General features: G+C 45.0%; 1 protein-coding gene across 1 annotated transcript; it reads left to right on the forward strand.

Moving 5' to 3' along the window:
• Positions 1-10674: 10674 nt before the first annotated feature.
• Positions 10675-15204, forward strand: LOC125514130 (serine/threonine receptor-like kinase NFP). Its single transcript, XM_048679399.1, has 2 exons — positions 10675-12234; positions 14234-15204. Exons 1-2 carry the CDS (start codon positions 10831-10833, stop codon positions 14981-14983), a joined length of 2154 nt encoding a protein of 717 aa, XP_048535356.1. The 5' UTR covers positions 10675-10830; the 3' UTR covers positions 14984-15204.
• The last annotated feature ends 1318 nt before the right edge of the window (positions 15205-16522 follow it).

A 16522-nucleotide genomic window follows, 5' to 3' on the forward strand; every position in this document is an offset into this window, starting at 1 on the left:
CCGGGGAAACTTCCCTCCGGGAGGGGGCAATCATCACCATCGTCATCACCAACGATCCTCTCATCGGGAGGGGGTCAATCTCCATCAACATCTTCACCAGCACCATCTCATCTCAAACCCTAGTTCATATCGTGTATCCAATCTTTGTATCCAAGCCTCAGATTGGTACCTGTGGGTTGCTAGTAGTGTTGATTACTCCTTGTAGTTGATGCTAGTTGGTTTACTTGGTGGAAGATCATATGTTCGGATCCATTATGCATATTAATATCCCTCTGATTATGAACATGAATATGCTTTGTGAGTAGTTACGTTTGTTCCTGAGGACATGGGAGAAGTCTTGCTATTAGTAGCCATGTGAATTTGGTATTTGTTCGATATTTTGATGAGATGTATGTTGTCATCCCTCTAGTGGTGTCATGGGAACGTCGACTACACGACACTTCACCATTGTTTGGGCCTAGAGGGAGGCATTGGGAAGTAATAAGTAGATGATGGGTTGCTAGAGTGACAGAAGCTTAAACCCTAGTTTATGCATTTCTTCATAAGGGGCTGATTTGGATCCATATGTTTCATGCTATGGTTAGGTTTACCTTAATACTTCTGTTGTAGTTGCGGATGCTTGCAATAGGAGTTAATCATAAGTGGGATGCTTGTCCAAGTAAGGACGGCACCCAAGCACCGGTCCAACCACATACCAAATTATCAAAGTACCGAACGCGAATCATATGATCGTGATGAAAACTAGCTTGACGATAATTCCCATGTGTCCTCGGGAGCGCTTTACTTCATATAAGAGTTTGTCCAGGCTTGTCCTTTGCTACAAAAAGGATTGGGCCATCTTGCTGCACCTTATTTACTTTTATTACTTGCTACTCGTTACAAATTACCTTATCACAAAACTATCTGTTACCGATAATTTCAGTGCTTGCAGAGAATACCTTACTGAAAACTGCTTATCATTTCCTTCTGCTCCTCGTTGGGTTCGACACTCTTACTTATCGAAAAGGCTACGATAGATCCCCTATACTTGTGGGTCATCACATACCTAGATATTCTCATAATTATTCGCTTTTCTATCAATTGCTCGGCAGTAATTTGTTCACCCACCGTAATACTTATACTATCTTGAGAGAAGCCACTAGTAAAACCTATGGCCCCCGGGTCTATTCTCCATCATATAAGTTTCCAATCTATTTTATTTTGCAATCTTTACTTTCAATCTATATCATAAAAATACCAAAAATATTTATCTCTATCGTATCTCACTCTTGCAAGTGGCCGTGAAGGGATTGACAACCCCTTTATCGCGTTGGTTGCGAGGTTCTTATTTGTTTGTGTAGGTACGAGGTGACTCGCGCATGGTCCCCTACTGGATTGATACCTTGGTTCTCAAAAACTGAGGGAAATAGTTACACTGCTTTGCTGCATCACCCTTTCCTCTTCAAGGGAAAACCAACGCATGCTCAAGAGGTAGCAAGAAGGATTTCTTTTTTTTATTTGGGCCTTCTTTTTTTGGCCTCTTTTATCGTTTTATTTATTTATTTTTGGTCCGGAGTCTCATCCCGACTTGTGGGGGAATCATAGTCTCCATCATCCTTTCCTCACTGGGACAATGCTGTAATAATGATGATCATCACACTTCTTTTTACTTACAACTCAAGAATTACAACTCAATACTTAGAACAAAATATGACTCTATGTGAATGCCTCCGGCGGTGTACCGGGATATGCAATGAATCAAGAGTGACATGTATGAAAAATTATGAACGGTGGCTTTGCCAAAAATACAATGTCAACTACATGATCATGCATGTCAATATGAGAATGATGAAGTGTGTCATAACAAACGGAACGGTGGAAAGTTGCATGGCAATATATCTCGGAATGGCTATGGAAATGCCATAATAGGTAGGTATGGTGGCTGTTTTGAGGAAGGTAAATGGTGGGTGTATGATACCGGCGAAAAGTGCACGGTAATAGAGATGCTAGCAAATGTGGAAGGGTGATGGTGCGTATAATCCATGGACTCAACATTAGTCATAAAGAACTCACATACTTATTGCAAAAATCTATTAGTTATTGAAACAAAGTACTACGCGCATGCTCCTAGGGGAATAGATTGGTAGGAAAAGACCATCGCTCGTCCCCGACCGCCACTCATAAGGAAGGCAATCAATAAATAAATCATGCTCCGACTTCATCACATAACGGTTCACCATACGTGCATGCTACGGGAATCACAAACTTCAACAAAAGTATTTCTCAAATTCACAACTACTCAACTAGCATGACTCTAATATCACCATCTCCATATCTCAAAACAATTATCAAGTATCAAACTACTCATAGTATTCAATGCACTTATATGAAAGTTTTTATTATTCCTAAAATCAAATTACCATGTTGTTCTAAAGGACTCTCAAAATAATATAATTGAAGCATGAGAGATCAATTATTTCTACAAAATAAAACAACCACCATGCTCTAAAAGGTATAAGTGAAGCACTAGAGCAAAAACTACATAGCTCAAAAGATATAAGTGAAGCACATCGAGTATTCTAATAAATTCTGATTCATGTGTGTCTCTCTAAAAAGGTGTGTACAGCAAGGATGATTGTAGTAAACTAAAAAGAAAAGACTCAAATCATACAAGACGCTCCAAGCAAAACACATATCATGTGGTAAATAAAAATATAGCTCCAAGTAAAGTTACTGATGAACGAAGACAAAAGAGGGGATGCCTTCCGGTCCATCCCCAAGCTTAGGCTTTTTGGTGTCCTTGGATTTACCTTGGGGTGCCTTGGGCATCCCCAAGCTTAGGCTCTTGCCACTCCTTGTTCCATAATTCATTAAATCTTTACCCAAAACTTGAAAACTTCACAACACAAAACTTAACAGAAAATCTCGTGAGCTCCGTTAGCGAAAGAAAACAAAACACCACTTCAAGGTACTGTAATGAACTCATTATTTATTTATATTGGTGTTAAACCTACTGTATTCCAACTTTTCTATGGTTCATAAACTCTATTACTAGCCATAGATTCATCAAAATAAGCAAACAACACACGAAAAACAGAATCTGTCAAAAACAGAACAGTCTGTAGTAGTAATCTGTAGGTTTCGAATACTTCTGGAACCCCAAAAATTCTAAAATAAATTGCTGGACGTGAGGAATTCATATATTAATCGTCTTCAAAAAGAATTAACTAAATAGCACTCTCCAATAAAAATGGCAGCAATTCTCGTGAGCGCTAAAGTTTCTGTTTTTTACAGCAAGATCAAAAAGACTTTCCCCAAGTCTTCCCAATGGTTCTACTTGGCACAAACACTAATTAAACACAAAAACACAACCAAAACAAAGGCTAGATAAATTATTTATTACTAAACAGGAACAAAAAGCAAGGAATATAAAATTGTGTTGCCTCCCAACAAGCGCTATCGTTCAACGCCCCTAGCTAGACATAAAAGCGAGGATAGATCTAGGTACTGCCATCTTTGGTATTAGGAAAGAAAATAGAAAATTTCTTTTCTATAGCACATGGCCATTGATAGTGGAAGAAAGATTAAGCACGTTACGGAAATTGGCATCTAAGCTAGCCCTTATATCTTTGATAGTTTCATTTTGGTAAAAGCACAAAAGAGAGGTAGATTCAACCTTCTCACTCATGGGGTGACCAAATATAGTTTTCATCTTTTCATAAGTATCAATGGGATCCCCCTCAAGAAAACCTTCTTTAAAGATAAAATCTAGAACTTGCTTGAAAGAAGAGGGTAAACCAATATAAAAGCTTTTCAGGTAAACCTCAATTTGATATTGGAGCACATAGCTAGCTCGAATTCTTAATAGCCTATCCCAAGCATCTTTCAAAGATTCATCAAGTAAATAACGAAAAATTCTGGGATCATCTTCATCGAAATTATTCAAACTCTCATTGATAACCCCGGTAGGTCTTTCCATAGCATCATTATTTATGAGCTTAGAGAGGACACAGGGACTATCGAAGGTAAAACCCGGGAGAGAACCCTTAGCCCTTTTTGAATCGGCCATGGTACAAGAAAACAAATGGGAAAGAGGCGAATAAAACGGCAAGGATGAAGTGGGGGAGAGGAAAACGAGAGGCAAATGGCAAATAATGTAACGCAAAGGATAAGAGTTGTGATGGGTACTTGGTATGTCTTGACTTTGCGTAGATCTCCCCAGCAATGGCGCCAAGCTGCTGCAACGACTAGCGGACATTACAGAACCAAATGCGAAGCAATGGCTCTTTATCCTTATGGAGCTATTATCACATGATCAATTTATTAAACTACCAGTGACCTTATGGGCTGTATGGGCAGCGCGTCGGAAAGCCATCCATGAGGGCATTTTCCAAAGCCCCCAGAGCACGTACGGGTTTATCTACAGGTTTATAGACAAGCTTGAGATGATCAAAGAGCCAGCGCGACAAAACGCTAGACAAGAGGCAAATCCAGTGCATGCTAGCGTCCAGCGCGCCAAATGCCCTCCACGGGGTTTTGCAAAAATCCATGTTGACGCAACTTGTCAGACAGGAACATGGGGGACAGCAGCGGCGGTTTGTAGAGATGCAAATGGTAATTTTATGGGCAGAGATGCAAATGGATGATCTGGTCATTATGGAGACAGTTGCATGCAGGGAGGCTCTTGCCCTTGCACAGGATTTGAACCTCCATGATGTGGTAGTGGCGTCAGACGCAAAGAACGTCTCAACAATTCTGATAAGGGACCAAATGATGCTATCATTGCAAAGATCAATAGCTTATTACCTGTGTTTAGTAGTAGTTTTACTTTTGAGTGTGGTGCCATTAATGGTGAGGCACATAGATTAGGCAAGCATGCTTTTTCTTTGGGTCTGGATCGTCATGTGTGGTTTGACCAATCCCACGACCAACGTTGTATCCCACAGACTGTGAAATTTTCTGAATAAAGCTTGGTATCACCCCTAAAAAAATTTGTTTATGAAGCATCTTATGATGATCTGAAGCCATATAGCGACTTTGCGGAACAATTCTACTAATGGTTATTATGGCGATCCGGAACAATTCTACTCCCACTCTCTCAGTTTAGAGCATCTCCAATAGCCGTTCAACGCGCCGCGTGCTAAAAGCTGCTTTGCCGCGCGCCCTTTTCCTGGTTTGGCGCGGCCGGCAGCGCTGGCTCCAACAGCCGCGTTATAATGCAGCGCGCGCGCCGCTCCAGCAGCGCGCAAAAAATGCAAAGCGCGCGACTCGCCGGGGCATTGCCATATATTGCATTTTGGACATAAAATGGATTTTAAACATTCAAAATGCAATGAACATGGCATATAAATTTCACACAAACAAGTTGATGAATAAAAATTCATGCCCACAAGTTTACAATCATGCCCACAAGTTCATCCAACCAAGTTCAAAATGCAAACCAAGTTCATGACACAAACGAAAGACACATCATAATTTGGCCAAGTTCATGACACAAAGGATGGGGTGAGCGGGTGTCGGCGCGTGCGTCCATCGAGTCCAGTTCGCCGGTGCCAGCGCGCACAGGGCGAAGGTGGCGAGGAGGAGAGAGTGCGGCTCAAGCGCTCGTGTGTGCCGAACGCGGAAGCGGGCGTCCCAAATACATAGCGCGAGTTGGCGATTCGGACCGCGCGCCCAACTCCATATGCCGCGCGCGCGGTTATTGCGCGCCCGCTGGAGCCACTCTACCGGTTGCGCGCGCGCTAAAATGGCCAAATTTGCGGCACGGTGCTTGTTTAGCGCGATTGTTAGAGATGTTTTTATAGGGCGTGCGTATATCCCTAGGTCGTGAATTTGACCAACCTAATACAAGTCATATATCACAAAAAATATATCAATATAAACTTCAGATGTTCTATTTTCAAACCGTATGATTTTTGTGTCATATAGTTTATATTAGAATGATAAAATTAATAATTTAGGTATACGCGCAGGATTTGTAAACTGAAACGGAGGGAGTAGTGGAGTTGCTCAATGTTTGGACGTACTTTTTGTTTGTTCAAAAAGGCCTTTTTACACATAGAGCGTAAGGACTATGTTAGCTCTTTGTGCTTTTCTTTTTTTTATGTTCTGCACGAGCGCGTCTTATTCTCTTCGGTAGAGTAGAGACCTGATTGCTCGAAATCACAAATTAAGAAGTACGCTTTACAAAGGTCACTCTTATTATATTCGTGCCTCTTACAGAAAAGAAATGTGTTTTTTTCGTTTCCAAGAAGTACGGCCGTGTCTCTTGCAGAAGTAAATCCATGCCTCTCAGGAAAGAAAAAAAATATGTTTTTCTTGCTTCCTAAAAGGCACTGTCATGCCTCTCATGAAAGCAAATTTGTGTCTCTCGCAATAGAAAAACCGTGCTTCTGGCGAAAGGAAAAAAAGAAAATATAGTTTTTTTGTTTCCGAGAGCTCACGGAAGCAAAATTGTCCCTCCTGCGGAAGGGAAAAAAAGAAAATGCGTTTTTTCACAAATTTATTTTTCAAAAACATTTTTTTACAAAAGTTACGACACACCGGTGGAAAACCGAAAAGCCAAAAAACAAAAAAAGCATCTAAAAAGCCAAAAATGCGTGCGAAAAAGTAAAATAAAAAATCCGATAAGAGCACACAGAGCGTGACACGTGATGACGGCTGAGAACGCACCACCACTTTGGCCCACTCCAAATGACCCTTGAGGAGGCTCCCGAACGAGCGCTCCTCAACTAGGGAGCTCCTACTCGGCGCTGTAGGCGCCCGAACGTGCAAATGGCGCCTACAGCACGCCCTTTGTGGGCCTATTTTACGCTCGGCCCAGGAACTGAGTCATTCGCGAAAAAAAAGCATGCAAAAAATTGACAGAACGGGGATTCGATCTCGCGCACGCAACAAATCAGCACGAAATTTTTACTATACCACTTAGATTTTTGAGTTATTTGATTTCTTTTGGGGAAAAGTATATTTTTTCTAATGAAAAACAGTTCGTTCAATTTCAGAAAAAGTTGATCAATTTTTGAAAAAACTTCATCAATTTGGAAAAAGTTCATCAAAAATGAAAAAAATTCAACGAATTTGAAAAAAGTTCACTGGTTTTGAAGGAAAAGTTCACTGGTTTTGAAAAAATTTCACTCAATTTGACAAATTCCATCGATTTTGGAAAAAAATCATCAAGTTTGAAAAAATTTCATCATATTTTCTATCAAAAAGGAAAAAAAATATGCTCCTGGTTCTGTTTTTTAGTCCGGTTTTTTTTGTAAAAGAAATGTTTGTCAGGACCTATCAACAGAGATCTAGTTCTGAAGATCTCTACACAAGGAATCCAATGATCAAAATAGTTCGAGATTTGAAGCACAGTTTAAGAGTTAAAACATTTTCACTAAACGAATGTATGAAAAAAGAAAAAATAAACTCCCTGTTTAGGACAAGTGGTGCGCATGCAGTGCGTCACTTATCATGATCTGAAGAAGTGGGAGTGATCTTTCAAAGAAGTACTTCTTAATTAGTGATTTCATGGATCTCATATTTACGCACGGTGCAGCACGAAACGCGCAAACACGCTCCCCTTGGCCCCACGCGTACACTTTTGGGATGGCCCATTCGCGGCGGGGGGTGCCCTATATTTTCTCCTTTTGCTTTTTTTCCCTTTTCTTTTCTGTTTTATTCTTAGTTTTTGTTTTTATTGCATTTTGAAGATAAATAGGGATTCCAAAAAATGCTCACGACTTTTTTCTTCCAAATTTGAAAATATTTCACCAAATTAACAAATGTTCCTGCGATTTCTAAAAATCTTCATGATTTTGAAAAATGATCCCAAATTTATTTTCTTTTGAAAATACGTAAAAATGTTCACAATTTCACAAAAATGTTCTAATTTAAAAAAACTTGAGAAATTTGGAAAATTTTCTTGAATTTTGGAAAACATTTGCCGATTCGGAAAATTTCCTCAAATTAAAAAAATCATAAATTTTAGAAATTATTCCGGAAATTCAAGTAAAGGTCGCCTATTTAAAAACTGTTAGCTGATTAAAAAAATTGCGAATTTCCAGAATTCTTCTCAGCATTCAAATAATTTTATGGCCAAAAAAATGTTCGTCAATTTCCAAAATTGTTCCCTAAGTTTCAAAGATGTTCATAGATTCAAAAAATGCTGATGAGTAGAAACAAGTTGATTCCAAAGTTTTAAACATATTTACAAATTGAAATAATATTTGGAATTTCAAATATTTGCTCCAAAATTTGTAAATTATTACAGAGTTTCAGACAAATTTCTGAATTTAAAATTAGTGAGAACAAAAAGAAAAAAGGAAAGGTAAATATAAAGGAAAAGAATGAGAGAAGAAGAAATGACAAAACCGAAAGAAAAAACACATAATAAAGAATATCGATTCAGGAAAGGTGAACCTTCTCAAAACTGGTGGGAGAAAGGGCAGGTAAAAATTGCTAATATGGGCTAGCCCATATACGAGGGGGCGATTGGTTGTGTGTTGTTTGGTGGGGTGCCCATTTTAGGTAGCAAGCGTACCACATGTTCCGGTTTTGGGAAGGATCCTGCTGGTTTTTAGAACCTTCTAGAAGGTACCTGAATTGTTTTTCTTATTCTATAAATTTCTGTACTAGTTTTGCCGCTTCTTTTACCTTTTCCAAAATTCAGAAATTTTCATAAAAATTTCATATTTTATAAAATGTCTTGTTTTTCAAAAAATGTTCGCAAATTTGTAAACAATTTCGTGTTTTAATAATGGAATTTGAACAGAAAATCCACATTTTCAAAGAATGTTTCCAAGTTTGAAAAATATTTGGATTTCTAATAAATGGTCACATGTTCAGAAAAATGTTCACAATATCAAGAAATGTTCTCGTTGTTCAGAAAATGTTCATAGATGTGAAAAAACTGTTATGGTTTCAAAAACATTAAAATTTAAGAAAATATTTGCATTCTCAAAATATGTTCACAAATTTGAAAAGATGTTCACGTTTAAAAAAAGTCCACATCTTCAACAAAGTTGTTATAGAAAGAAAAACTTGCCCGGTTAATTAAGGAAGAGGGTGTCAGGGCGCCATCTTGTTCTACCGTCGAGGAATGCCAAGGAGAAGGTCGTCGACCACCATAGAGGTGGGGGCTGGGGCGGGGCCATCGTCCTCACCATGGGGGGTCTCGACTCATACACACCACACTTGTGCATGATTCCTTCTTACATTCCAGAAGCCAATTCCATGATCGGCGGATGCATAAGAGAGGGTCGTGATTTTCTTAACCCAATCATACGACAAAAACCTTCTCTGAGCATTTTCAAGGCGGACTCGTAAATCGACCGCATCCATCCGGACTGCACTACCCAGATCGTAAAGTCATCCAACGCGGGCCTGTGTCGGTTTCAGGGGAGGTCCGGACGTGTTTTCTCCCACAAATTGAAGACAAGTGAGGGAGGTTGGCGGGAGTCCGGACACCCGAAATGCAGGACACCGACACCCTGTCCACCCAATCTCCCCTCCCGATCCCATTTTCTTTCACTCCGCCCTTTCCCCCTTACTTTGCATCCGCACCCTCCACCTCCGCAGCCGTTCTACGTCTCTGGCCGCCACAGAGGCATTGCCAGACGTCCGCAACCAGCACCGACACGTCTGCTCGCCGTACAACAGACTTTCCATCCTAGAGCCGTTTGTACCCAGGTACACTCCGCCCCCTATTGATGACCTCCATGGCGGAAACCACGTCCGACATGTGTTCGGTCAAATGCCATTGAGCTTATTTTCAAATGGTATGTCATTTTTTAGAGTAAGAAGGATGGTGAGCTACCCGAACATGAAGGATGAGTTGTTGTGCGATGCGTGGCTGGTTGTATCCGCGGATTTCCTAGGCAGGAGCAGAGAGGAGCCCCTTTGGGAGCAAGTGCATGAAATGTTTCACGCACGAAAGCACATAGTGTCCTACGACATGTACACAATTCAATCACGCAATGCGAGGTCGTTGTCGTATCGCTGGCAAGTTATCCAAATCAGCGTCACCAAGTTTTGCGACGTGGTTTATCAACTCGAGGCAAGGTGGCCATTGCACGCAGCAGAGGACGAGATCATAAATTTTACTTCCTATTGCTCAACTTGTTGATTGATTCATTCACTCAATGTTGGTCTATACATTATATGTAGCCCGCACGCGCTGCCGTGGTGTACCACAGGACAGAGGGACGGTCATTTACGTGCACACACTGTTGGGTGAAGCTAAAAAGGAAGTATGTGTGAGACGACATAATTCGTTCATGAAAATTTGTTGGACATTCGGGATCTGGTCGAATTTAAGACCTTGTTGTACTAGACTTAATTTGTATTACATGTATGAATAATTTATGCTATTTTCTATCCGAACTTTAATGAATATCGGTCGGTTTATATGAATTTCGTCTGATTAGTTAAAATATGGGTTGAAATTTATGCGACTATGTTTGAATGACGGTCTTCTGCATCCGTATTCATGAACTGGTCTCTGGGATGCGAAAGAAAAATTGTGGATTGGGATCGAAGATGCCCTCCTAGAGTGGTTCATACCGTCAGAATTTTGATCGTCGGGCAGCGGCCCGCCCCTTCTTTCACGAACAACAGACGGAGCGCGACACGTAGTGCCGCATCTCCAAAGTCCAAGCACGTTTCCTCCTCACCCCGTACAGCCATCGACCGGGTCCGGCGGACAAATCTTGTTGCTAGTCGAAGCGCAATTTGGAAAAGCAAACCTCATCTGACCGTGACGGCGACCGGAGTGGAGGAACCCCGTCGGATCCACACGAGAACGCGAAGGCGTCATATCGGACACGCCCCGCACGGGTCAAGAGTCAAAACACCGGCCGGAGAAAGATGCCCCGGAACCCGACGAGCGCAGGCAGGCGGCCGCAACCGCACCCACGCCCACACCCGACGCATCCGCCGCTCACGACAACGGCCGCCGGAGCAGCTCGACACCATCGTCCTCCGGCATATGTCACCCCCGAGCTGCCACCCGCGAGCCACCACCACCACCACCCCAAACCCCGTCCATTCACCCTCCGGTCCGCGGCGCAAGCCATGATGATGCCCCTGACGCGGCGGCGGCTGCTGGCCACGCTGCTCTGCCTGTGCGCGCTCCCCTCCCCGGCGCGGTCCCAGAACGCGAGCGCCACGCCGGCGCCGGCCAGCGTGGAGGGGTTCAACTGCTCCGCCAACGGCACCTACCCGTGCCAGGCCTACGCGCTGTACCGGGCAGGCTTCGCCGGGGTGCCGCTCGACCTCGCGGCGGTGGGCGACCTCTTCGGCGTCAGCCGCTTCATGCTCGCGCACGCCAACAACCTGTCCACCTCGGCCGCGCCGGCCGCGGGGCAGCCGCTGCTCGTGCCGCTCCAGTGCGGCTGCCCCTCCGGCTCGCCCAACGCCTACGCGCCCACGCAGTACCAGATCAGCTCCGGCGACACCTTCTGGATCGTCTCCGTCACCAAGCTGCAGAACCTCACGCAGTACCAGGCCGTGGAGCGCGTCAACCCCACGGTGGTGCCCACCAAGCTCGAGGTCGGCGACATGGTCACGTTCCCCATCTTCTGCCAGTGCCCCACCGCCGCCCAGAACGCCACCGCGCTCGTCACCTACGTGATGCAGCAGGGCGACACCTACGCCTCCATCGCCGCCGCCTTCGCCGTCGACGCGCAGTCCCTCGTCTCCCTCAACGGCCCCGAGCGGGGCACGCAGCTATTCTCCGAGATACTAGTGCCGCTCCGTCGGAAGGTGCCGCAGTGGCTGCCGCCAATCGTGACCCGCAACGACGTGCCGGCCACGCCGCCGTCCCCGCCGCCTACCGCGACGCCCGGCCCAAGCGACGTGGCCGACAACCGAGGCGGGGTGGTCACCGGGCTGGCCGTCGGGTTGGGCGTGGTCGGCGGGCTTTGGCTGCTGCAGCTGCTGCTGCTGGGCTGCCTGTGGAGGCGGCTCAAGGCGACGGGGCGGCGAGGGGACGCGGTGGCGAGCGGCGAGGGCGGCGAGGGCGGCAGGTCTGGCAAGAGCGCGTCCGGCTCCGGCGGCGTGGGAGGGGAGAGATTCCTAGTGAGTGACATATCCGAGTGGCTGGACAAGTACAGGGTGTTCAAGGTGGAGGAGCTGGAGCGCGGCACCGACGGGTTCGACGACGCGCACCTCATCCAGGGCAGCGTGTACAAGGCCAACATCGGCGGCGAGGTCTTCGCCGTGAAGAAGATGAAGTGGGATGCCTGCGAGGAGCTCAAGATCCTGCAGAAGGTACGCCCATTTCCTTCCAAAACTTAATTAACATTTCGTGGGAGCTCACACTGAACTCTTTTCAAGTTCTAGTGTTAGTTAATTATGCTTTGGTAGTAATTTCCCGCTAAACAAAGAAATGATGATCGCCACTCAGATGGTCAGTGTTCATCCACCACAAATATACAAATCACTGATGGGGACATAACAATTTTATAGTACACGCTATTGCTTGTAGATTAACTAAACAAAGGAGAGCACTTATGTTCAATACTTAGTGAAAAAACACAGAAGTCTCTGTTAATTGGACAAGCACACGATGAAGAAGTAGTGCAGGTATTTTATACTCCCTCTGTAAACTAATATAAAAGCTTTTAGATCACTATTCTAGTATTCTAAATACTCTTATATTAGTTTACGAAGGGAGTACTTGTTACATTTCGGAGTACAATGACGTTATCTCACAAACTGTCTTCTTTTCGTTTGTGTACAAATACAAGCGCATCTTAAAATTTTAAGCGGGTCAATTGAACCGTGCCTGCAATAACGATAGTAGTGGAGACAAGAAATAATTTTTTTGGACCTGTCACTATGCAAGTGCCGTCAGATTCATCGAGCTGGTTCTGCACGGCCCACCGTTCGGTTGGCACTTGGCAGTGGTGCCAATGTACTTGGACTTGAAATAATTCCAAGGAGATGCGTCCATAAATCCTCGTTATTTCTTTATTAGAGCGGTCAATTTATCAGTTGTCGTCTGCCTACTTGCAAACGGTCAGATTTCCGGACCATAGGATGAAGATCCAAAGGCTCGTATTAGCCGTGAGTCATCTATATGCTTGCTACGATTTCACCCATCTTTTCACTCATGGACGAAGTAGAAGAAGGAGCCAAGCAGTCACCCGATGCCGCTAGCAAGAATTGGGATGAAGCTCTATGGCGGCATATCGCCGTACCGGGACAAACCTAAACCTAGATCTACTTTGTACTCCCTTCGTTTCAAAATAAATGTCTACAAAGTTGTACTAGAGTTGAGACACTTATGTTGGGACGGAGGGAGAATAAACCTAGCGTCCCCTCTATCCCTGCTTCGTCCGGTGACATGCCCGGAGGGGAAGGGGGGAGGGGTTGGTGTTTCAAGAAAACAAAAGGGGGAAATAGGCTCTAGTTTCATGGAAACCCTTTCTCGGTAAAATATTAGGTGATATCAAACTTCACATGATACCTTTGATATCGCATCTCAAACTTCAATTTTGTAAGTTTTCAGAAAATTTTAAGTTTTTTGTGAATGTTCACAAGATATGTGCCTATAATCCATAAAAAATTGAAGGACAAATTCGAAAAGGATATATGAAAAGCCAATTTCACACATGCTTTTGGAAAATTTGAAAACTTCTAAATTTGAGTTTCGAGACATGCCATCACTGGATATCTCCCACTCTTTCTACCCTCACCGCCTCAGTCTGCGCATTCATTGATTCAAGTGCGTCTAGATAGATCCGGGTGACTATGTACAATGTACTCGAATATGAACCCGAGCTCACACGTTCCGCCCTGGACCCACAAATTGCTACCATCAGCTTACTCACTCACATGAGTCTTGGCACGCCGATCACAAACGTGACTGAAACATTTTGTCAACAAAGGCTGCTTTCGCACAAGATGACACGTACGATGGGTGCATTGACTACGTGTCTAGCTCAATGACTTTGATCACATTCCAAGACTGCATCACCAAGCTCAAGCTTCAACCACCCAAGAAAAGGATATGACAAGCAAGTCAAGCATTCTACTCGCGAGATAGGGACCGTAGCGCGGAAGAAAACAACGAGCAATCACACCACGCGCAAGCTTGCACCAATGCCGAATCTGCTCATTGCCATGTACTAGTAGTACCAGTAAGAGTGCAACAAATATACAGAAAGTACTACGTACTGCATGGTTAAAACAGATCGTAAATACCACTTCCTTCGTCTCATAATATAAGAGCGTTTTTAACATTACATTTTCGTCGCTCTTTCAGGTGAACCACAGCAACCTGGTGAAGCTGGAGGGGTTCTGCATCAACACGGCGACGGGCGACTGCTTCCTGGTGTACGAGTACGTGGAGAACGGGTCCCTGGACCTGTGCCTGCTGGACCGCCCGCGGGCGCGGCGGCTGGACTGGCGCACGCGGCTCCACATCGCGCTGGATCTCGCCCACGGCCTCCAGTACATCCACGAGCACACCTGGCCGCGCGTGGTGCACAAGGACGTCAAGAGCAGCAACGTGCTCCTGGACGCCCGCATGCGCGCCAAGATCGCCAACTTCGGCCTCGCCAAGACCGGCCACAACGCGGTCACCACCCACATCGTGGGCACGCAGGGCTACATCGCGCCCGAGTACCTCGTCGACGGCCTCGTCACCACCAAGATGGACGTCTTCGCCTACGGCGTCGTCCTACTCGAGCTCGTCTCCGGCCGCGAGGCCGCCGGCGACGGCGGCGAGCTGCTGCTGGCCGACGCGGAGGAGAGGGTGTTCCGCGGCCGGGAGGACCGGCTGGAGGCGCGCGCGGCCGCGTGGATGGACCCCGTGCTCGCCGACCAGAACTGCCCGCCGGGGAGCGTGGCCACCGTCATGGGCGTGGCCAGGGCGTGCCTGCAGCGGGACCCGGCCAAGCGGCCGAGCATGGTGGACGTGGCCTACACCCTGTCCAGGGCGGACGAGTACTTCGCGGACTACTCCGGCGAGAGCGTGTCCGTGGATGGCAGCGGCGAGATCGCCGCGCGGTGAGTCGCTTGTTTGTAGTTGTACTGCTCTGCTTTGTAGTTAATCGGTCAGCACGGACGATGTAGCTAGCTTGTGGTAAGCATTAGTGTATAGGAGTAGCTATAATAACGCGGCATTATGTTAAGTTGGAGCTCCGTGAGATTATCCTGTGGGTAAAGAAGTGTACCAAAGATTATAAGTGAGTGGAAAATGCACGGGATAGGGTATATATCAGTATATTTTTACGTTTTTTTTCTCTTTTTTCCGAGGGGGGGGGGGGGGGGGGGGGGGGGGGGGGGGGGGGGGGGGGAGGGGGGGGGAAGCTCCCCGGCCTCTGCATCAGAACGATGTATATGGCAAACTTTATAAAAAAACAAATATGTTCAATAAGGTTTTATAGTCTGAAAAAAAGTAAAAAAAAACTCACAAAGAGCCTATAAAAAAGTAGCCACAAAGTCACAACCGGCTGTCATTAGAAAGATAGGAAAACTAATTGTCTATCCTATTACATGACCGTCATTCAAACCGGTTGAAGATATCCCGTGCTACCATCTCTCACCGGATAGATCCAGTAACCAAACGCTACCTGGCCTCCATCAGAGTGAGTAGCGACCACATACGGATCAACGCAGTGGCACGGAAGATAACCTACAAAAAACGAATATTTGTTGTTCTGTTAAAAACCAAATCATTTCTGCAGTTCCAGACTGCCCACAATAAAGCACATACTCCTACGCGAATGTGTCTCGCTGTTTCGGACTCTATCCCGTTAAGCCACGTTCCAAATAACGTGCTGACAGAATTCGAAGAAGTAATGTTAAAAGCTATGTGCACCGTCCGCCATAGAACCTTGGCCAACGGGCAATTAAGAAAAAGGTGATTGATGGTTTCCTCCCGATCACAAAAACTACATCTAGTAGGTCCTGTCCAGTTACGCTTTGTCAGATTATCCTTAGTTAAGATGACTTGTTTATGTACAAACCACATAAACACTTTAATTTTCAAAGGAACTTTGACTTTCCAAACATATTTGGAACTGGGAATGGAGCTAGAATTGATAACACCGAGATACATTGATTTAACTGTAAACTCCCCAGTCCTAGTAAGCTTCCAGCGCAACTGATCCGGCTGTTGAAACAACTGAATCTCCACCAGTCTACCCACTAAATGGAGCCACGCTTCCCAACGATTACCCGCTAGCATCCTCCTGAATTGAATGTTAAGGGGGATGGACTGAAGTACCGTTGCAACGTAAGCATCTCGACGTTGAACAATACTTTAAATATACGGGTATTGAAGCGCGAGGGGTGTCTCTCCTAGCCAAGTATCCTCCCAGAAACGCGTGTTGGCGCCATTTCCAATTATAAACTTTGTCCTGTTGAAAAAGGCTGATTTGACTCTCATGAGTCCTTTCCAAAAAGGCAAGTCCATCGGCCTCGCTGTCACTTGGGATAAAGTTTTGGAATGAAGATACTTACTACGGAGAATCTGCGCCCATGTGGCCTCAGTCTCTACAGATAGTTTATACAGCCACTTGCTGAGAAGACATCTGTTCTTGACTTC

The sequence above is a fragment of the Triticum urartu genome, chromosome 6 (genome assembly GCF_003073215.2).
Source record: "Triticum urartu cultivar G1812 chromosome 6, Tu2.1, whole genome shotgun sequence".
Classification (NCBI taxonomy): Eukaryota; Viridiplantae; Streptophyta; class Magnoliopsida; order Poales; family Poaceae; genus Triticum; species Triticum urartu.